At 38.2% G+C, this 23,295-nt stretch overlaps 1 protein-coding gene across 3 annotated transcripts; it reads left to right on the forward strand.

Annotated features, from left to right (window-relative positions):
* The first annotated feature begins 1,056 nt into the window (after window positions 1-1,056).
* On the forward strand, window positions 1,057-21,740 carry cnnm4a (cyclin and CBS domain divalent metal cation transport mediator 4a). 3 transcript variants are annotated; one of them, XM_077243591.1, is made up of 8 exons: window positions 1,057-2,484; window positions 4,643-4,786; window positions 5,338-5,472; window positions 5,563-5,732; window positions 12,928-13,024; window positions 15,236-15,325; window positions 18,453-18,628; window positions 20,278-21,740. In XM_077243591.1, exons 1-8 carry the CDS (start codon window positions 1,107-1,109, stop codon window positions 20,755-20,757), a joined length of 2,670 nt encoding a protein of 889 aa, XP_077099706.1. In that variant the 5' UTR covers window positions 1,057-1,106; the 3' UTR covers window positions 20,758-21,740. The 3 variants fall into 3 exon arrangements, with proteins under 3 accessions (XP_077099706.1, XP_077099707.1, XP_077099708.1); XM_077243592.1 differs by lacking the exon at window positions 15,236-15,325 and having other exon boundaries at window positions 1,095-2,484; window positions 18,411-18,628; XM_077243593.1 differs by lacking the exon at window positions 15,236-15,325 and having other exon boundaries at window positions 1,095-2,484.
* The last annotated feature ends 1,555 nt before the right edge of the window (window positions 21,741-23,295 follow it).

The raw sequence follows: 23,295 nt of genomic DNA on the forward strand, positions 1-23,295 counted from the left end.
GAAAAGATGTTGTATGAACTGTTTTCGATATTTGAATTACAATTCTTCTTCTTAATGTGAAATAATAATTATAATTATGGCCTAATGAGATTATCTCTCAATGAATATGTCACTGAATTGCATTAAATACTATTATAGGAAGATTGTAATAATCCTTGTAAAATGTAGTAATAGCAACCTCTTGTATAATCTTGAGTAGGCTATATTTTAAATGTGCGAGAATTAAACACGATGTTGATGAGTCTGTGTTTATTTGTAACACTAGAGGACGCACTTGTATCACATTCTACACAGATTCATCTGGATGAGATGAAGATGTAGTGATGTCAATACGCTCAATCTACACACGCATCCACAAACAACAAATCCACGTACATTACGGCAGACCATTGTCGTTGATTCATTTATTTTTTATTACTGTAATACAAGAACAATATATTATTTCAATTATAGTATTTATATATAATTATGTTATTTATTTTTCCTAACTGATAAGCGTTACAGTAACGGACATTGAGGGAAAATGTGTTTATTTGTCATCTAAATACTGCAAAAAGTATCTTCTTTATTTAAAATGTATTTGATACCAATTGATTTTGTGATTAAATTCCTCACTGTGTGTGGTGAAGAGGACACTATAGGCTCGTGCTATAACACAACACTGTGGCATATGAAGACCTCCGATGCAAAAGCCTCTAAAAGCCACCTCTGCCAAAAATGAGATAATAATATTGAGTGAATGCTCTCCACACATAATATACGCTCATCAAATACTTTCACTTCAAACTCACTAAATCCCAGCATTAGCCCATGCAGAAATGCCGGTAGGCTACTTGGGTAGAAACCATAAATAGTAGCATGATAAATATGTTTATTAAACAAAAACTTTAGACGGGCTTAGAGGCATTTGCATCTGAAGTCTTCATTCACTTCTACCCAGGCAATCATATATTTTTAACATTTCATTCAACGTTCCACATAAGTTTTCCTCTGTATTGAAAGTGGGCGTTGCGCAATTGTGCACTATGCAAATTGGGGGGCGGGGTCCGCGTGTGGGAGCGATGACGTGACGTAAGGTCCAGCCTTGCGGAGAGAGCGCAACAAACATGGCGACAGAGCGGAGCGGACAGGGGTGTCTTCTAACTTTCATCGTGTTCCTCTGGAGCTCTGTCGGCGGGCGAACGGAGACCTCCAGCCAGAGTTCCCGGAGTCAGATCCTGGGCATGCGGCTGGAGAGGAGCGATAAAGCGGCCAGCACGACGGAGGACGGGCTCATCCAGGTAACTGAGGAGAGCAGCGTCGTGCTCCGGTTTTACGGTGTTCACCTGAGCCCGGGCGCAGCATCCAACATCAGGTTTACGGAGTATGTGTATACAGGGGGTAGTGACGCGTTGAACAGGACTTGTGAGGATTTCACCAAAGACATGAGCATCGGCAACTACATGAACGTGAGCAGCAGGGGTACATCAGGTCTGGTGAGTGTGTATGTAAAGCCAATGCGTAAAAGTGAACGAGAGAAGACCTACAGCCTATGTGTCAGACAGGATTTGGGAGATAAATGGGTCCATTTGCCTGATAATGATGGTAGACTGGTAGTCGTAGAAGAGAAAGGATCTCTTCTACCTCTTTGGTTCCAAGTCATCCTGGTGTCAAGCTTGCTGGCGTTGTCCGGCATGTTCAGTGGACTCAACTTAGGGCTCATGGCGTTGGATCCAATGGAGCTTCGCATTGTGCAAAGTTGTGGCACTAATAAGGAGAAGAAGTATGCACGCAAAATCGAACCCATTCGAAGCAAGGGCAACTATCTGCTTTGCTCTTTATTGTTGGGTAATGTGCTGGTCAACACAACTTTGACGATCCTACTAGATGATTTGATCGGGTCAGGGTTGGGAGCCGTGGCAGCATCCACGGTTGGCATTGTCATATTTGGTGAAATCGTGCCACAAGCGCTCTGCTCGCGTCACGGTTTGGCTGTAGGTGCCAACACCATCGTGCTGACCAAATTCTTCATGCTACTGACTTTCCCGTTGTCATTCCCCATCAGTAAGCTTTTGGATGTCATCCTCGGGCAGGAAATCGGCACCGTCTACAACCGAGAGAAGTTGGTGGGGATGCTGAAGGTCACAGAGCCCTACAACGACCTGGTCAGAGAAGAGCTGAACATCATACAAGGTGCTCTCGAACTCAGAACCAAGACGGTGGAGGATGTCATGACGCCGCTGGGCAACTGCTTCATGATTCACATTGACGCCGTGCTCGACTTCAGCACCATGTCTGAAATCATGGAAAGTGGCTACACGCGGATACCTGTGTACGACAGTGAGCGCTCCAACATCGTGGACATCCTGTACGTCAAAGACCTGGCCTTTGTTGACCCGGATGACTGCACAACGCTTAAAACGGTCACCAAGTTCTACAACCGCCCGGTGCATTTTGTTTTCCACGACACTAAGTTGGATGCCATGTTGGAGGAGTTTAAAAAAGGTTAGTGATTTGTGTTTTATGTGTTCTCCTAAGTCTTGAAAGTTTGCACAGAATGTGCTGTGCTCACAGGAAGCAAAGGGTTTATCTCCATGCACAGTTGTTTTCACCCTCCTATTGATTATGATGTGTCCCCCCTGAGAGCCAAATCAATAACCATATGCTCCCTGTATCAGCCTCCGATCAATATGAAGCTCTTCTAGAAATGGCGGAGGAATCCCATGCTGCCAAAAGCACCTGTCACTCATTAAAAATACACATCATCATCCGGTCCACCAGAGTTTGCAGACTTACTCTGTTTTGCCCCATTTACCTTCAGATTCAGGGCTGTAACCACCATAGACATATTTCTACAGAGATATATTCCCGTTAATATTCAGATTATTCTTTACATTGGTATTGGTAACACTTTACAATGAGGTTGTATTTGTTAACATAGTTACATTAGTTAAACTAACAATGAACTACAATTCTAATTTTTGCAATGATTCGTTTTACTTTATTGGCTTTAATCATGACAATGATGCTGGTATTGTTTTAAACAAGCTGTTGAAGCAAATTTCAAAGTGCATGTGTGTAAAACACAATTTTGCCTCATAAGTTTCAAGCCCCTCCCACTTTATTTGTCTCATACCAATCACTGCAGCACTGCAGAGGTGCCACAGAGGGACAAAACCCATGTGACATGCACTGTTTTGTCCAAAGCGTCTGCTTAGGACATTGCTTTTTCTGCTTTTGATGACAATTTTGTAGAAATTCTCTGCACATTATTCAAATGTGTTTTTACTGCTTGTTTAAAATGAGCTCCACTGTGCTATGAATGTATGTAAATAAGCTTATGATTATGCAAATAAGTAAATGTGGGTGATTTGCTAAATGGTGATCCCTCAGGAGCATTGGAGAATATCTCAGTGTGAAAATATTAGATCTTCTCTTAAACACTCTGCTTGTCTAAAGCTTTCCGTATTATAATATTAGGCTTGATCACGTACTTTAAAATTCCCCTGAGGAAAACGGATTTCAGAAAGAAATCTGCATATTTTCTTTCATTTCCTCTATTAGGATGACTTTTTACTGATGTATGATATTAGCCTTTATTTAAAAAAGATCAGTCTTAGGGTTGGTAATTTGAACAAAATCTTATATGTTAAGCTTTGTGCATAATTTGTAGTGGCATTTTTGGATGAGTCTAAATTGGCTCAAATTGAAAATAAATAATGTTTTGATGCCTGGTTATACTTGTATTTTAATTACAGCTCAAATTTAGTTTGGGAAAAAAATGGCCATTAATTGGTTGTCAGTATTGGCCAGAATTTCTATATTTGGTGCATCCATGTTTTTTTATTTATATAGAATATTTAGATTTGAGCATTCAGTAAGTGTTACACCGATTTCATGTTTTTATGTCGATTTTGCAGTGTTTTGCATATTTCCCTCTTTACTTTTAATGCTGTCGAAGTGTCTTCTGGTCCTGTCTTGCTCCATCCTTCCCTTTTCGCTTTCTTTTTCTAATCCCCAGACATCTCCGTCATTTCCCCCTCTTAAGCTCTCTTAGCTCTAAGTTTAGTAGTAGTTCTGATCCGACTCTCTTTTGGAACATGAAGCGCAAATGGTCCAGTATTGCTTAAATGGTTATGATTGATCCAGCCCCTCAGATAAAATATGATGAATAATTCATAGGGTTTTCAGATTCTGTAGTGATAATACGGCTCATTAATATGCTTAAATATATGAATGTGGTTTGAATTATTCTACACTCACTCAGTGGGTTTCCTGGCCTGGTGTGAACTAAATCTATGTTAAAGGGATAGTTCACCAAAAAATTTAAATTCTGTCATCATTTACTCACCTTCAAGTTGTTCCAAACCTGTATGAATTTCTTTCTTCTGTTGAACTCAAAAAGAAGATATTTTAAAGAATGTTTAACTGCGGGCGAAAAATCTAAAAACTTCCATATTAGGGAAAAAAAGTATGTGGAAGTCAATGGCTACCATCAACTGTTTGTTTTGGAACAACTTGAGGGTGAGAAAATGATGACAACATTTTTCTAGTTTTAAGGGTTGAGTAACTATTAAACAGCAATTCTGATTGGAATTAGAATACTTAGTGCATTTAAATTTGTTTTTCTAGTTATTTTTGGCTTGGATGTTTTTGTCCACAGGCAAATCCCACCTGGCCATCGTTCAGAAGGTGAATAATGAGGGCGAAGGAGATCCGTTCTACGAGGTTCTGGGACTGGTCACGCTGGAGGACGTTATTGAAGAGATCATCAAATCTGAGATCCTGGATGAGTCTGATCTCTACAGTATGTTCAAGATAGTGATTTGTTTTCAAATTTTTCATGGAAATATCATGGAGCTTTAAAACCCTCTGATGCTTTTCCGTCACTTTTGACTGGAAAATTTGACTTCATAAAAATTGTAGGACACTTGGTGACTTATGGCACTTGCTATATGAACACAAGAAAAAAAATCGTCCTAAAAATCGTCACTCCTAGCGGATAAAAATGACTAACATAGAAATTAATAGGAAATTTAAAAAAAAAACATTTAAAATGACAAAAATCTACAAATCAGTCACGGTACAGAAAAAAGCACACAGCAATAAAGGGGTTACTTTAAAAAATAATTGTGGAAAAAAATGTAAGGGTTAATTCATTGTATTGTACAACTTGTGATCATAATTATTGCGTAAATAAATATTACTTAGTGCGTAAATAAAATATTAGTGAACAAAAATATATTACATAGATTTTACTGAAAAAGAAAGTTCGGCCACTTTTGACTGGGAGGAGTATGATTGTGATAACTAAATGAAGAGCAACAGAGGGTACATGATTTTTTTTTTGTCTGCTAGCTGACAATCGTAACAAAAAGAAAGTGGATCCTAACAAGAACAAGAGGGACTTTTCTGCTTTCAAACATGAGAGCGAATCTAAAGTGAAGATATCCCCGCAACTAATGCTAGCAGCGCATCGTTTCCTCGCTACTGGTGAGTTGGTGCGTTTATAAGACACTGATTATCTTCTCACTCTTTGAGCTTTTGCTTTTTTGCAATTTGTGCTTAACCATCTTTCCATAGAGGTGAGTATTTTCAGTCCACTCCAGATCAAAGACAAGGTCTTACTGCGAATCCTCAGGCATCCGGATGTCATTCAGGAGATCAAGTTCAACGACAGCGACAAGCGCTCGCCACTGCACCATTTGTATCAACGTGGAAAACCTGTCGACTTCTTCATCCTCATCCTTCAGGTAAGTGAAACTGATCGATAGGCCTGCAATGACTATTCAGCAGAAAGCTTTGTAGACTTGATGCCCACTAATATCTGTGTGTTTATTCTATATTTAGGTTAGTTTAAAAAAGTGCCTTTAAATCAAAACAGAAAGTGTGCTACTTCCTTCAATAATCAGTCTCCTGTTAGTGAGGCTTGCTAAGGCAAATATCAGTATTACTATTGCTTAAAGGCCAACTGAATTGCCTTGAAACGTGCAACGTTATTCATTTCTACACAATACAAACACTCTCACATAAATAAAATTATAAAACCTATCATTTTATTGCATTAGAGAGATGGTTTGGTTTGTTGGATGGTTTGAGAAGTGTAGAAAAGGTCAGAGAAGTGTCCTGTTCCCCATGGCTGGTACCATGTGATTCACCCGATTGCATCCCAAATAATTTGTCACCATTTGACCTTGTGGAGTCCCCATGACATTGCTCCAGGGACATCGGCTGTACAACCATCCACAAATATCTCTCTCTGCCTGTCAGAAATCTTAGTACTTACCTGATTAGATGTATCCCAAAATAGACTGGATTTTTCCGAGGAAAATATGAGTGCTGCTTGCCTATGCAAAACTTACTGCCATAATGCTGGGATGTTGTGACCAGGGCATTGCTATGTGGCTGCTAGGGTGTTTTAGGTGGTTGCTAAGGCATATAGAACAAGTCTAGCTATCTAGAGCAGGCTAACTTCTAGATGTTTTTAAAGGCATCTCTACGTGGTTGCTAAGGTGTTGCTATGCAGTTGGTGAGAACTGGCCCTGGCAACATCCCAGAAGTCTCTAGCAATCACATAGCAACCCCCTAAAACTGCTCTAGGTGGTTTACCATTGCATTGCTATGTGTTGCTTTTTAGATGGTTGCCAGGGTATTGCTGTGTAGTTGATAAGGTGTTTAGGTGGTTTCCATGGTGTTGTTATGCAGTTGCTAAGGTGTACTTGTTGGATGTTTGCTAAGGTGTTGTAGCTGGTTTCCAGGGCATTGCTATGCTGTTACTAGGGTGCTCTGGGTAGTTGCTAGGTGGTTTTTACTTTCCATGTTAAAAGAGTGCACTTTACTGTACAGCGGCATGATTCTGGATAAATTGAGAATCACGATTTTTTTGGTTTAAAATTGAGATCACGGTTCTCCCACAATTCTGAATAGACAGCTAAACTACATAAAAAAATTAAACTATAAACCTTAATTAATTTGAATTATAAAAAATAGATGGTTTGAGTGAATGATTCAATGACTTGCTCATAATGACTTAAATTGTTTTATTACTAGATGAATCAGTGTTTTTGAACGACTCTCCTAATTGAATGATTCAATGACTAGAGCTGCGTCCGAAATCACTCTCTTCAAGAATCAAGAATCAAGAATCAAGAATTTTTATTGCCAAGTAGTGTTGTGCACATACAAGGAATTTGCTTTGGTAATAAGGTGTTACCGAGGCTGCTATATTCAGCGCCAACTTGAGAAAAACAAAAAAACAGCATGACATGAGGAGAGGTGAGGAGAAAAAAAAAAGCGACCCCCAGACTATGCTCCTGTAAGGAGAACAGTCTGGGAACAGGAAAAAACACCTCAGCAGCATTAGCACATAAACAGTACACTCTACAAACAAGACATTGCAACATGGTGGGGAGTGGGGGATGGAGGTAGTCCAGCCCAGGCAAGCAGCATCCGGTCCTGCAGCCATTATGGCGCTGGTCACAGACCCGCCTGTCAGACTGGGGGTACGAAGCGGCGAAGGCGTGGGATGGGGTGTGGGTTAGGTGCATATCTGTGTATGTGTAAGTTCATGTGTGTGTAGGCCTGGAGAGAGTCGCTAAGCCAGCACCATAATCTAGGAGCCTCAGTCCGCAGGATTGTCATAGCGATACACAGCAAGTTGCCATGGAGACAACCTTGATCATGTCCCAGGCAGAGTCAACAATCAGCAGGTGTCTGAGGAGTCGGGGAAGGAATGCAAGAGCGGCTCACTGCAGTGCTCTTCCGGGAGAGTTGTTGTTCCAGCAGCGGCCTTGGCCAAGGCCAGTGCTGGTAGGGGGGTGCCGAAACAGATAAGATTGGGATTGTTTGGTCTTCGGGCGAGTAGCCGCATTCAATTTATGCAGGCTATTCTCCTGGTCCGTTTTGGTCTCTGAAACGATCCATTTGCCTTTGCAAAGCTGTGAGCTTCTCCATGATGTTATCCATATTGTGGTTCATAGACCCAGTCTGAGTGCAGACAGCTCTGCCCACCGCTTCAATCATCACGGGCAGCCTTGCGGGGCTTTTGACAGCTGTCACCGTCTCTTGTGTAGCTACTTATTTTAAATAAGTAATTACTACACGGCCGCTAAAAAAGTATGTTCTATATAGTATGAGTGTGTGTAGTATAAATGTAATCTGGACATACCACATCAACCACATCACATATGAGTACTGTGAATTTGGACATTGTCACATACTGTTTTTTGCCTACTATATAGTAAACAAAAAAGTCAGTTGTCGCCACCTACAGGTGTAACGATACAATTGATACAATCGTTATTTGATGCATTAAGTTATGTGCAAAAGGTGGTTTACTCTATTTTGATCCCTACCATAGAAATCAGTGTTTATATCCAAACTATAAACTTGTATCTCAGTACTTCTGTGATATTTTGAATTATTATAAAACAGAAATAATGATATTATGTGGATGAAAAGAGTTTGTGAAGCTGTTTCATAGCTATACAGTACATGCAAACTGCTCACTCAGTATCAGCGGAAGCGCCAACACAGATCTGAATCGTACTTGTCAAAGGTGAAAAGACAGGCAATCCTTGACATTTAGGAACAAGAATCGAGATTGCGATCTTTTAACGATTAATTGTACATCTTTAGATGTGGTTTGGGTCCCTCCTTTAACTTAAGTCTGTTTTTTCTGTCTCTTTTGTTGTTGGCGAGCCAATATCACAAGTCAGATTACTTATCAAGTAACAGCACACCTCTCTGCACAATTTTGAGATGTCATTCTTGCCCGTAACACTTAAAGCACAGGATGAATGCGTCTGTGACCCCACTGTTGGTTTAGCCAGAAGAGGCCAGCATCGGTCAGGCCTGTCCTGCACTAATTGATCCGTCTTACATAAGAAAGGGATCCTGAGCATAGCAGCTCTAATCCCACCCTCTTTCTGCCAGCCCACACACACACACACAATCATATACACAACCAATCAAAGCTGTCCATGGCCCTGTTTTATAAAACAGTCCAATCAGAAGTGAGATTGATGGAAAGACTCTTGGATGTCCATGCGACAGCAAGCACATGTTACATATATAGATATTGACTTGCATGTGAACTTATACGGGGATCAACATATCAATATCATAACACAATATCTGTGCCACTGCTTTCTTAACGTGGCTTAAGTTTGAAGATGGTCAAGGTAGGGCGAGCCGTGTCGGGTCACAGGGCCCCCTCGGGATCAGTATATCACATCCTGGATTTGCTGTGTTCTCGACGGGGGGTCAGCCAGGACAAGGTTAACCCTTTCAGAACGGCAGTGTGACCGTGTTTATCACAGTCGTAATCATCCCCGCGGCACAATGTCATACAGAGCAGGAACGCCATGTGTCATGGAGCGTTATGTCACACTGGCCATCAAACCACATGGTGTGCTTAAATTCACCAAACTCCTCTCATCTGTTAATTTACAGACTGAATCTGCCTGTTTAATTGAGTTTTAAAATCATTTAAAATATAATAGTTCAAATTAATTTTCAAAATGATAAAATGAATTATATAACATATTAACTATAATGGTAGCACTTTATTTTACAGTCCTGTTCCCTATTTACATATTAGAGTAAATACAATAAATGCGTTAAAACTAGTTACTAACCCTGAACCTAACTTTAACCCATGTAGTTACCTTATATTACCCAGTACTTTCTTGGGTAAGAACGCTGTAAGTGCACGTACAGTAAAATAAAACAAACAAAACAATAAACCATTATTGTTATAATGGTTGCACTTTATATTTAATTGTATTTAATATTTATATATATATATATATATATATATATATATATATATATATTATAAAAACATTTTATATTAAAAAAAACATAATATTGTGAAATATTATTACAATTTAAAAACTCTTTTCCATTTGATATTGTAAAATGTAATTCATTCCTGTGATGCATTACTCCAGTCTTCAGAGTCACATGATCCATCAGAAATTATTCTAATATGCTGATTTGTTGCTAATGAAACATTTTTTATTATATTCAGTGATGAAAACAGTTTTGCAGTTGTAGTGTATTATTGTTGAGTGTAAATGTAAAGATTTGTTTAGTAATATTACTAGAAGTTGTAGTAGTAGTTTTGTTTTATTTTATGAAAGTTGATTTGGCTCTTATTTGCTGTATAACAGAAAGCAGCAAAGTGTAGCCCAGCTCTGTTTGTATTTAGTGTCCACCTGAATATAGATACCAGAGCAGAGGAGACTCAGATAGAGTGACAGGATCTGTGTTCATGCAATCCGAGCGCCACAGATCTGGTAACGTTTTTCTGAGAATGAGAGGAATGGTTGAGTCTGCCCTGGGGGCAGAAAATGGGGCAAATATGACGCCAGAGAGTATGGGAAATTTGTGTGTCCTCTCGAATGTGGTTTAGCACATGTCATGTGCCTTGGTTTCAAAGTATTAAATGTACAAACCTCACCGTCCTTGTGGGAGTTTTGATTGGGTTTTGTGTCATTCTGTCTTTAATTATGGAGACGCAACTGGTTGTTCTTCAAGGAAGCCGGTTAAGATTTCAAAATAAGTCGCGTTTGACAGTGTTTTTAAAAATGCTGTTTAATGATGCAGTGTGATTTTTAGCGACCTGTAGTGGTGAGGTTACGAATTGCAACCAACAAAAGTTACGGTGGCCGACAGGAAAATGTCATCGTCTGAGACAGCAGAGAGTAGCCAGTTCAGCAATGAGGTTTCTTTACAAGGATAAATTAAGAAATTGTTTACTTAATTATTCAGTAAAACTATATGTTATTGTGAATATTACTGTTACTTGTTCATCATTGTGTCAGTGTTTTATTCGCTGAACTAAGCTGGCTACCTTGCACGAAGAGCAACATAGTAACGAAACGCGTTTGTCCATTTAGGGCTACTGTAGAAACATGTCGGCGCATTTCAATGTAAGGGGATCCACGGTGTGTGTAGACAGAAACTGCTCATTCTAAGGTAATACAAATATAACGGTTCATTAAGTAAGGTCTTTATACACCACTGAAAACTTATTTTTCAAGGCAGTGATGAAACGCACTCTGTAACGCTGTGTGTTCGCTGTCGGCTACGGTAGAAACATGACGACACAATATGTCGACCTCCATAGAAGGGGGCGCCCGCGGTTATGGAGATATAAATGTCTCATTCTAAGGTAATAAAAACATAACGGTTCATTATGCAAGGTCTTTATACACCACTGAAAACATAGTTATGGATCTTATGTTGCATTTCTGTCAATAGATCCTCAGAAATATTACACATTGCACCTTTAAGAACACCAGTGGGGGTTCTTGAGGATTTTAGGTTTCAGTATCTTGAAGGAATCACACAAGGCTTTTTATTGCCAATGTATTTATTTTATATTAGATTTGATATCAAGCAGTTTCCATTTATGTGGTTGTATCTTTATGATTGTCGGCACTGATTGATTTGACTGCACTGACACTATTGGATAAGAACTGAATTGAGCTGGGTGATGACATCACTGTTTTCTCCAGAGCTGCTTTATAGCTTAATTGAACTCATTTAATAATTAATATAACAAACACTTTGCACAGTTATTGAACTGAGCTGTTCAAAAAGCACTTCATTTTTCTCATGATATCCAATGCACGTCACCTGATTTCTCAAAGAGTCTGAAAATGGTTTGAAAAAGGATTCGGTCTCTCTAAACCCTTCCTTTCCGAGAGCTACTCTGCTCTGATTGGTCAGATGGCCCAGTCTGTTGTGATTGGTCTACTCTGCTCTGATTGGTCAGATGGCCCAGTCTGTTGTGATTGGTCTACTCTGCTCTGATTGGTCAGATGGCCCAGTCTGTTGTGATTGGTCTACTCTGCTCTGATTGGTCAGATGGCCCAGTCTGTTGTGATTGGTCTACTCTGCTCTGATTGGTCAGATGGCCCAGTCTGTTGTTTGGTCCACTCTGCTCTGATTGGATCAGACGGCCCAGTTTGTTGTTTGGTCCACTCTGCTCTGATTGGTCAGTTGGCCCAGTCTGTTGTTTGGTCCACTCTGCTCTGATTGGTCAGATGGCCCAGTCTGTTCTGATTGGTCCACTCTGTTCTAATTGGTCAGACGACCCAGTCTGTTGTGATTGGTCTACTCTGCTCTGATTGGTCAGACGGCCCAGTCTGTTGTGATTGGTCTACTCTGCTCTGATTGGTCAGACGGCCCAGTCTGTTGTGATTGGTCTACTCTGTTCTGATTGGTCAGACGGCCCAGTCTTTTGTGATTGGTCTACTCTGCTCTGATTGGTCAGACGGCCCAGTCTTTTGTGATTGGTCTACTCTGCTCTGATTGGTTAGACGGCCCAGTCTGTTGTGATTGGTCTACTCTGCTCTGATTGATCAGACGGCCCAGTCTGTTGTGATTGGTCTACTCTGCTCTGATTGGTCAGACGGCCCTGTCTGTTGTTTGGTCTACTCTGCTCTGATTGGTCGGCCCAGTCTGTTGTGATAGGTTTACCGCCTACAGCGTGTGTCGAAAACGAAAAGCCCATTACCATAGCTGAATTAAATTCCAGCATGAGTCCTCATCGTTTGGAAGTCTAGCAAAGTGGATTTGCTTTAACAGCGCAGAAACCAGCGTCTTTCCTACATGACGACGACACAAACCAAACTCTTCCTCAGCTACAAGTACAGTGTTTGAGGGCGGGGCAGAAAAAATGGCTGGCATAATGAAAATTTGTTTCATTGTTGTGTAGGTTTTTAACAGGAAGTGAGACTGGAATTTCTGACAACTCGTTTCTTCAGTTCAGAATCGATTCTTTTTTTTAGGAGAGCATAACTTTATTTGTCGTGCACTTTGATCTTTAAAACTTTGCAGACCTTTTACATTCACAAACGGTATAAAAGGTATAAAAAATAAGCGAAAAAGCATAATAGAGGCAATTTAACTATTAAAGCCACCTCTGTCCTTCAGGGTCGAGTGGAAGTTGAGGCTGGAAACGAGAATATGAAGTTTGAGGCCGGTCCTTTCTCTTATTACGGAGTCATGGCACTGAATACACCATGCCTGGGTGAGTACTTATTTATTACTTGCTTTTTTTAACTCTTATTTTCTCTAATCGATATTCCCACTTACAGGGTTACTCCATCCAAAAATGAAAGTTCTGTCGTAATTTACTCGCCCTCATGTTGTTTCTTTCTTCTTCTTCTGCGCAACAAAAAAATAAGATATAAGAAATAATGTTGGACCCTATTGACTTCCATTTTATGGACAAAAACACTGTTATCTTATCTTACTTTATGTTCTAGACTAGTGTGATTAAATGATGACCGAATTATTATTGTTCCCTGAGCAATCTCTTTAAAGATGAAAACGGTCCTCATTTACTCACCCATATGCTGTCCCAAAGCTGAATGAATTACAGAATAAAAAATGAGACGAGTTAAAGATGTTCCATGATCTTTTGGATGGAATATCAACAAATCTGGACTGAACTTTTCAAGTTTCATAAAGGATGCAAAAAGCGCCATATAATACAGTATAATACTACAATAAAAAATACAAATACTACAATAATGGCAAGAAACAGACTGAAATGATATGGTTAAATCAGGTGGATTTATGGCAAAGATGATGTGTCTGTTGATGTTTGCTGCCCAGCCATAGATCAGTAGTCAGCGCAGTTTTTTTTTAGAGTCTCCCAGTGCAGACACAAGCACTTTGCTTTGTCATGATCTGTCATTGTAAGTTTAGTCTCCTGTTATATAATAACACTGTAGGGGACTGTACAGACACATTTGACCGCAGGGTCATCTGCTGGCCGAGTGTCACTATGTGTAATGATGCTGTCTGATTCTGTTCCTTCACCTCCAGCTGTGCCGCAGTCCATCCATGTGCCAAACGTCACATTTATGTGCTTAGCATGTGTCTGAATGTGTGCCTGCATGTGCTTTGAGAAACACTGTATAAGAGACCAAAGGTCATGTGACTGATCCATTGGCATTTACTTGTCCTCTGGTCCTTCCAAAGCCTGTATTATTTTCTTTAAACCTTGAAACCCAAAAGGAGATATTTATCAGAATACCCAAGCTGATTTTCTCAGCACAACGCTACTGGATGGTAATTCATTCACACTTTTAAGCTTCAAAATATATATATATATATATTCCAAGTCTTCTGAAGACAATCACAATTTTTTTTTTGCGATGATCAGACTTAAAATTAGCTGCGAAAACATTGCATGCAATAATTTGATGCAATTCAGCCCACTGGAGGCTAATTTAATTAAATTGATAATAATTAAATAATGACTTAATTTTCGGACTGTTACTCAAACAAAAATATTGTGAATATATTAAATAATGTGAATATTAAAATATTCTGAAAGAAAATATTCAAATTGTGGTCATACATTGACTTAGGCTGCATTTAGTTAGTCAAAAATATAATAAAATAATATTGTAAAATATATTACAATTTGAAATAACTATTTTCTATATGAATATATTTGAAGATGTATTTATTCCTGTGATTTTCATCATCATTACTGATTCTTTTTCAGTGTCACATGATCCTTCAGAAATCATTCTAATATGCTGATTTGCTATTATCAATTGTTATATGTACTCCGTTATTATTAATAATGGTTATTATCATTTTCAGTGTTGAAAAACGTTTTTTGCTGTATTCAGTCATTTTTTTGAGGAAATTGTAATACATTTTTTTCAGGATACTTTGATGAATATAAAGTTCAAAAGAACAGCATTTATTTTAAATCGAAATCTTTTGTAACATTTAAAAGGTCTTTACTGTCATTTAATGTCCTTGCTGCATAAAAGTATTCATTTCATTTTTTTCTACATTGCATATTAGAATAAATCAGCATATTAGAATGATTTCTGAAGGATCATGTGACACTGAAGACTGGAGTAATGATGCTGAAAATTCAGCTTTGATCACAGGAATAAATTACATTTTAAAATAAAGTACTTTCCTTGTACCGCTTGGACATTCTGCAAAATATCTAAATTTGACTTCCACTGAAGTCATGCAGGTTTGGAACGATAGCGATGAGTTTTAGGTGATTCATGCCTTTAATATCATCAGAAAATGTTTAACTTTGAAAAGCGAGACTAGTAGCATAAAATGACCCCTTCTAGGAAAATGTTCCCATAGTGCATTATAATGAGGGATCTTTACCGTCAGCAGCTGTCCACAGGATGTTAATGTGTGCCGTTTTTAAAGAGCTTCTCTGTCTCTGCTCTGCCCCCCCCCCCCCCAGCTGCCACCCCCCCTCTCTCTCCTGCCGCGGTGTCACCTCGTCCGCGCCGACTCTCGCTTAAGAGGTTTTCTCTGTTCTCGCGTTTCCCAGGTAAAATCCCGTGCATGTGGGTGCTAACTCAGGGATGAAGTGGAGCTAACATGGGGGGGTGGGGGGGTGCGGAACAGGAACTAGTTTAAAATGAAAAAAATAACCTTTTAACATGCTATGAAGCGGTGTCCAGCTTATTTTAATCTATTATTTTATTTTAAAAGCTCTGTTCCAAGAGCCTATTCAGCAATTTCAGTACTGCATTGATAGAAGATATAGTTTCAATAGATTTTTTGTTTTTTATGAAACATTCACTATTTTCAAATCAAGTTTGTGCTTGCATGTTGCATTCATTCAAAATTTACGCAATTAGCCGCAAGACATGCAAGAACAAAACGTTTGACGCCATTGACTTTGCACAACAAGTCTTGTGGCAGATTTGAATGTATGCAAGCATAACTTAGATTTGTGAGCTACAGCAGAGAATTTAAATAAATAATTTTGAATTGAAATAAAAATAATTTTGAATACTTTTTCCTCACACAAAATGATCATTACCATTCAAAAGAACTGACATATAGTGTATGAACCACTTTTACTTTTTAGCCCTTTCAAGTTACAAACAGGATGTGACGATCACTACAAAAGTGTGAAAACATGCTGAACTTATTTATGTAAAACATATTCATACTATAGAGAGACCTACTTAAAAGAGAATGTGATTTCAGATGCGGCCCTAGTTTTGATTTATTAGCTTAGCAACATAACTACTGGAATCTACTGTTAGCATTAACTCAACATGGCATAAAACATATACACAGCACGTAGATGTAAATGACTTAGTAAAATGAAAGCTTGCTGGATAGTTGGTTCTGGCATTGACCTCATGAGTTCAATCTTTTGGAGAGCTCTTCTTTTTTAACCACTAACACACTCGCCCCGCTGCCCACATCACTTCCTGTCCATCACACCTGACCTCATGCATTTGAACACCACATTCACACCACCCTGAAAATACAGACCTGCCTTAGTATCAGAATATACTAGCAAATAAATTAAACATTTCAGTAAAAGTACTAAAACTAAAACAGAAATAATAAAAACTAAACAGACATTTAAAAAACGAACACAAACGACAAACGCGCAACAAATACAACAAATCTTTGACTAAAACAAAAATGAAAACATTATAAAAAACGAATTCATATATTATTAAACGCTAAGATAATTTGGTGATGGGCTAATTTGTTTTTCTTCCATTGTTTACTTCTGTTCCCCTCGAGGACAGAACGTTAAGGCGTGGTTTGGGTTATGAATATTAATTACGTATAGTGATTACGCCCATCTAACGTGTTAGTTATTTAGTGCAGTGTATAGTCAAATACTAAGGCAATTTTCCGATATCATCAGTTCTCTGATATCGCTGTGATGATTGGTTCTGTCATCTCAGTTACTGACCCAGCAACTACACAGAGAGTATGTGAGCGACACGATACAGAAATACTAGAACGATTCCGTTATTATCAACAAACTTTGCATGTTTTGCAGTGTGGGTGATGTCATCATTGATTATAACAGGAGAGTTGTAGTTCATCGCGTCGCTCACAGATTAAACAATATAGCGTTCAACGAATGTTAACTTTGGCAAGCAGTTTTGACTTTAATTCATTCAATAACCTATATGAATTGATATCAACAATTACATTTTCACTTGTTAAATTGCAAATTCTAGATATCAGATATCATTTCTGCTAGTAACTGGTAATTTTTTTATATCAGGAATTACATTTCCACTAATAAAAATGTTAATTCTTGACATCTGTAGTTGTATTTTTTATTTTTTTTGTAATATCACACATCAGAAATGCAATTCTTACTTGTAAAAAATATAAATTCCTGATATTAATAACTTAATTGTCACTAGTTGAAATGTAACTTCTTGATATCTGTAAATTTATTTCAACATCTAAATGTTACTTCTGGTATTTGAAAATGTGTTTCTGATATCAATAATTAGCATTTAGGCCTATATAATTAGAGTTATTTCAGATATCTAAAATGGCGTTATTACTAGCAATCACATTCATGATATCAGAAATTAACGTCGCTAGTGACAATCGAATTATTGATAAAAAATAGCATTTACTAGTAGCAATTCAATTGTTGATTTCAAGAAAAGACATTTGCACTAATAACCACCTAGTTACTGATATCAAAAATAATGATTTTTACTAGTAAGAATTGTATTTCTGATATGATATAAAGAAATCAATTCTTGATATCAACAACTGAATTTGATTGGCAGCCTATGGTGACATTTAACTAGTGCAAATACAATTACAGATATCAAGAATTAAAGTTTTTACTAGTTGAAATCTTATTCCTGATATCAAGAATTAGCATTTTAACTAGTGAAAATAGAATTGTTGAGCTCAAAAATGAATATCCTGCGAATGAATAAAAGTCAAAACGGCTTGCCATAGTTAACCCTGTTAACACAGAGAAAGATCTCCCATGTTTTTATTAGTAACATGCGCTTCTGAGTCAATGGGACCAAGTGAAATGTTTGTGTGCTTTTGTCCGCATCATTCAGCATTCATGTATTGTCTGTTATTTGTCGCAGTAAAACCTGTCAAACCAAAAACTGCAGTGACTGCTGAAGGTAGTTCATAACACCTCTAGATGGCGCTAGTGTATTAATATTATCACAGTCAGTGCTCATCCCACATGGTTTTGTTCTGACAGTATAGGTCATCGAGGTTATGTACATCCTCTTCTCTTTATAATCACATACTAATATTATACTTCCGAATTATAGTATAGTACACTATAATCGATTCTTTTCCAATATAACTAAACTAATGCTGCTCATACACAAGTGCACGCTTTAGAAGCCTAAAAACGACCATCCAATCATTTGCAAAAGTCTTTCCATTCATTTCAAATGTGATATGAGTTTCTTTGTTGCTCCTTGTCAGTTGTTGTGCTTTCCCTCTCATCGATGACATGGTCTCACTGTAGTTGTTGTTGTTGTTGTTTTAAGTCTTGCCACATTTGTATTAGTGTGTATTTTCATTGAAACTGTTTCATCTCTGCCTGTGTGTTTCATCTGTGCCTGTGTGTGTGTGTCTGTGTGTGTAAGCAGACGTGCCACAACATGAACTGATGGATTTCCTGTGCATTCCAGAGTTTCGCTCGCCGTCTCACGTAAGCGGTTTGAACCGCTCTGTGTCTCTGAGCTGTGCGGAGAGAGTGGATTCTGTGTCCATCGGTGGCAGTAACAGTCAGCTCAATAACAGCCCCGTGGCACTGTACGTCCCTGATTTTAATGTGCGGGCCATCACTGACGTACAGTTTGTGAAGGTATGTTATGTCCATAACTGTTAGGTCTGCTCCTGATATTGAAGTCATGCTCCTGTGTATGACTGACTTCAGAAGACATGGGTTGTATCAACTATTTATGCTGCTTTTTTTTTTTGGAGCTTGGTAGATCTTTAATTTGTATCAGTCACCCTGCTCTCTAGCATTTAAAGAAAAAAAACTTATTTGTTGAACATTTTAATAATGAGTGTGTACATCAGACACTACCGACTGTTTCCTATTTTAAAATGTAATTTATGCCTGTGATCAAAGCTGAATTTTTCAGCATCATTACTCCAGTCTTCATTGTCACATGATCCTTCAGAAATCATTCTAATATGCTGATATGCTTTGATATATACTGTATATGTATGTATATATACATACACTGTATGTATATATGTGACACTGAAGACTGGAATAATGATGCTGAAAAATTTAGCAATTGCTTCAGAAATTGAGAAAAAATTATGTATATATATATATAAAACACATATACATATTTTAATATCATTAATATTTGAATTTTTTTTAACATTTATATTCAAATATGTTCACCAGCCTGTCCAGTCTCAGACTTTTTTCAGCAGAAGTTCAGTGTATTGCAGAGCCTCTAAAGGGATGTGGTGATGAAGATAATGCTTTTCTGTTCGCTTGCATAACCCTTGCTTTCCACCCTAGAAACTTTGCAGTCAGTGAACACAAACATTTGCGAGAGAACGCAAATGCATTGAGAAGCAATTTTTCCTCCCATCTCATATTTCTTTCCCTCACCATGTCCCTTTGGGGCTATTACATAGTCCAAATATTAAGGTAATTTTCCAAATTCATCTGAGTTGTCTCATCAGCATTTCTAATGAGTTTAAATCATGTTTCTATCCTTACTGACCAGCAACACAACACAAAAATACTATCGGTGCGTCCAAAATTGCATACTATCTAAGTAGGAACTACATTTGAATTAGGGACCGTTAAAAACTATGTTCTATATAGTATGAATGTGTGTAGTATGTATGAAATTCGAACGTTAATTATCATGTGACCTACGGCATCAGTTGCGTCGCTTCACTGTCAGTCACAAATCCTCTCCCGTGGCCTCATGGGATAGTAAAGTGTATATTGAATGCTCACTTCAGAAAGGTCATCCGGGTGTTTTTTGCCCACTGGTTTTTATATACTATATAGTAGGGAAGTATTTGATTTCGGGCGCAGCGTATATATATCTACTTTTATTATCAGTGAACTTTTGAAGCTTGATTTGCAGTGTGGGTGACTTCACTGATCATAATGAAACGTTCTAGTTCATCACATTGCATCAATCACAGAAAACTAGTCAGATCTCACACATGCTTGTATCCGTCACCATGTGAGTCAGTGGGATAAAGTAAAATGATTGTGCAATTATTATTATTATTATTATTATTATGAATGTTGAGTTGTACAGTTGTGCTGCTTGATATTTTTGTGGAAACTGCTACATTTTTTTCAGGAATTTTAGATGAAAGAAAAATTCAAAAGGACAAATTATTTGAAACAGAATCTTTTGTAACATTATAAATGTCTTCATTGTCAGTTATGATCAATGCCATGCAACCTTGCTGAATAAAAGCACGGATACCTTTTTGATCCGTTTTTTATTTTGTCTTTTTCAGATCACTCGTTCTCAGTACCAAAACGGCCTCCTAGCTTCAAAGCTGGACAGCACTCCTCAGTCCCCCGAAAGCAGCCATACGCATCTGGATACCGGCCCTCTCCCGCCCCCTACCCCTACCGTCAGCGTGAACCACACCACAGCGCTGGCGGCTCCCAGAGAGAACGGGCCGGATGAGACCACCTCGCTGCTCAACGACAAGAACAGCCTGTCCAAACGCCAGCCGGGCCACGGCCACCCTCCAAACCAGTCGCACCTGAACACCAACGTCAACTCCAACTCCAGCCCCGCCCCTCATCCCCACGGCAACAGCAGCCCTGCCCCTCATCCCCACAGCAACAGCAGCCCTGCCCCTCATCCCCACGGCAACAGCAGCCCCGCCCCTCATCCCCACGGCAACAGCAGCCCGACGCCCTTCCCCAACCCTCACGCGCATCGTGTGCACATGTTCACGCACGCGCACACCGAGAGCACCATTTGACGACGCTAATCTGGGGCCCTTGCGGAGCTCCAGAGTTGAACCAATGCGATCGCACAAGCACATTTACACTTGACGATGTCTTTCTCAAAACCTGCTAGTAACCACACTACATCTATGGCCTGATCTCTCATTTCGAGAGGCGTGTTATAGAACTCCAAAAAAAGGTGCATCGTCTTCAATGTTGGACGTGATCTCACTGTGATTTTAGGGGCTGCGGGTTCGGTCCGACGTTGAAGTCTTTATGACAAGTTATGGTGACTTATGACCTGTGTTGCATGCTAATCATGTAGACATGTAATCACGTAGACACTGTCTCAATGTTTTCTGTAAATGATGTTAATGCTACAAATATGCCCGTTTATAGGAATTATACAATATTTCATCAGTATATAACGAAGTTATTGTACGATATGCACTTCTTATGATGTCTCTGACCCAGCAGCATACATTTGTGTGCTGTAGTTTTCTGAGATTATGAGCATAAGAGCACTTTGAGTCTCATAAGCTATTATTGGACTGTTTGTGTACAACTAACCTTTCAGAGAGACTTTTCTAGTTTATTTGGTTATTTGCCAGGGTTAAGAGTGGCTACGTGATGTAGCCGCGATGAAATTGTAACTCTACGTGACAAACGTGAAGGAAAACTTTGTATATATAGTTTGAAGACGTGAAATTTGCTGACACAGATGTGGTTTGGAGAACCCCACGTGGTGACATTTTTAGCAAAAAAAACATTGAGCTTTACCACTGCAAAACCCAGACCTGTGATTATGAAATTCAAATTATGATACAATTGTTTATTTAAAGATTAATGTATTTATTTATTTTTTGTCTAAATTATGTATGTATATTTCATCAATATTTTGTATAATCTTTTTTTTTTTTGACCTAATTGTAATTCGTCCCCTGGATGAATCTCACAAGAGTTATATTTCACAACAACATTATTTATTCAACTAAATAAAGCCTATATATATCATTAAGATTTTTTGCATGATGTTATGCGTTATTTTCATGACAATTATGCACATTTTATTGACAAATTCTCATTACTGTACTTTTTCCGAAGGTTTTGTAATTCTCATTCTCAATGATTATCATTAGAGTCGTATTTGTGTACTACGATTGTTAATTTTAATTGGTTTTTTTTTAAATTAAGTCAGTACAGCAATGCACTCATAATGTAGGAATATTTTATTTATTTCACTTTACAGTATTGAAAATACTACGAAATATCCGAATGCAAAAAATCTTCATGGTCTTAATTTATATTTTGGGGTGAAATATGATCTGAAATTTTGTGAGATTCAAGGCCCACCAAGAACAATAACGGTAACGTATAATGATATAGTTCTAAAAATCATTCTAAATATAAAGAGATATCAGAGTCAATACCACAACTATAACGGCACAGAAAAAAATATATCGTTGGAATCACTTTCAGAACGATTTTCCCCCGCTGATGAACGAAAAAAACATTGAAGGCCAGCCAATCAGAATCCGTCCTGCTTTAAAGAACTCGAGCATTTAAAGTGACAGACGACAAACTGCAGCGCGCACTTAGAACAAACAAAACGATATCGTCTGCTGGTAACTAATATAGTTATCGTTCTTGGTGTGAACGGGCCTTTACCCACTTCTTTATCTCAAAGGCTACTGTCCATCAAACAACTCATGCTATTTCCAACAACATTCCTTTCCTCGGATAGAGAGATGCTTAAACAGAATTCACTGTGAACTGAAGTGAAACCATACATTCATTCTCATACTTGTTTGTACACTTTTGGATCTTCAGTATCTCTTCCTGAAGTCACCAGTACGGTTTGGTTTGTTATAAGCCTCTAGAGTTCAAAGTGAGCAGTTAACAAACTAAAGCCTCTTTCCTTGCACTATATTAAGATTTTCTAGATCTTTTTGCAGTGACCATAAAGCCAGCTCTGTCCTGAGATCACGTTCAGAGATCACACAGTGATTTTTCCATTGTGTTCCTTTCATGCTGAGCTGACATTAGAAACTATTTAAAAACCTTATTCTGGTGTATTCATGGCATGCTGTAAGTACGCTATGCAGTGCATGCATAAAGGTTTCAGCGTTAAAGTGTTCTTTTATTTCATAAATTGTATGAATATCCCAGTGAGTTACTGAGTAAAAAGAATTAGAATGAATTACTCTTAAGAATAGCATTGTATTGTTGTTATAATTGCTTTACTCATTGAAGAGTATGAAATTGACATTGTCCAACTTGTGTATGATGATTATTAATATTATAATAATATTATTTATAAAAGTTTTGTTGCCTTTACAAGAGATTTAAATCTAAAGCAATAAATAGTTTTTTTATTCTTTCTTTTATAATGTACAATTGCACACTTGAGAGAAGAAATAAGTTGCATTTTACCTAGTGCTGTCAAATCGATTAATCGCATCTAACATAAAAGTTTTTGTTTATATAATATATGTTTCCAAACTTGACCAATACTGTACACATATACACATATATTATATAAACAAACATTTTTGCTAGATGCGATTAATCGG

The sequence above is a fragment of the Siphateles boraxobius genome, unplaced genomic scaffold, assembly GCF_051911475.1.
Source record: "Siphateles boraxobius isolate OS27281-9 unplaced genomic scaffold, OSU_SipBor_1 25, whole genome shotgun sequence".
In the NCBI taxonomy this organism is placed as follows: domain Eukaryota; kingdom Metazoa; phylum Chordata; class Actinopteri; order Cypriniformes; family Leuciscidae; genus Siphateles; species Siphateles boraxobius.

Coding starts and splice junctions, on each gene's coding strand:
- cnnm4a (XM_077243591.1), top strand. CDS start 1,107: ATGGCGACAGAGCGGAGCGGACAGGGGTGTCTTCTAACTTTCATCGTG. Junction 5,473..5,562: donor GCATCGTTTCCTCGCTACTG/GTGAGTTGGTGC, acceptor ATCTTTCCATAG/AGGTGAGTATTTTCAGTCCA. Junction 18,629..20,277: donor CTGACGTACAGTTTGTGAAG/GTATGTTATGTC, acceptor TGTCTTTTTCAG/ATCACTCGTTCTCAGTACCA.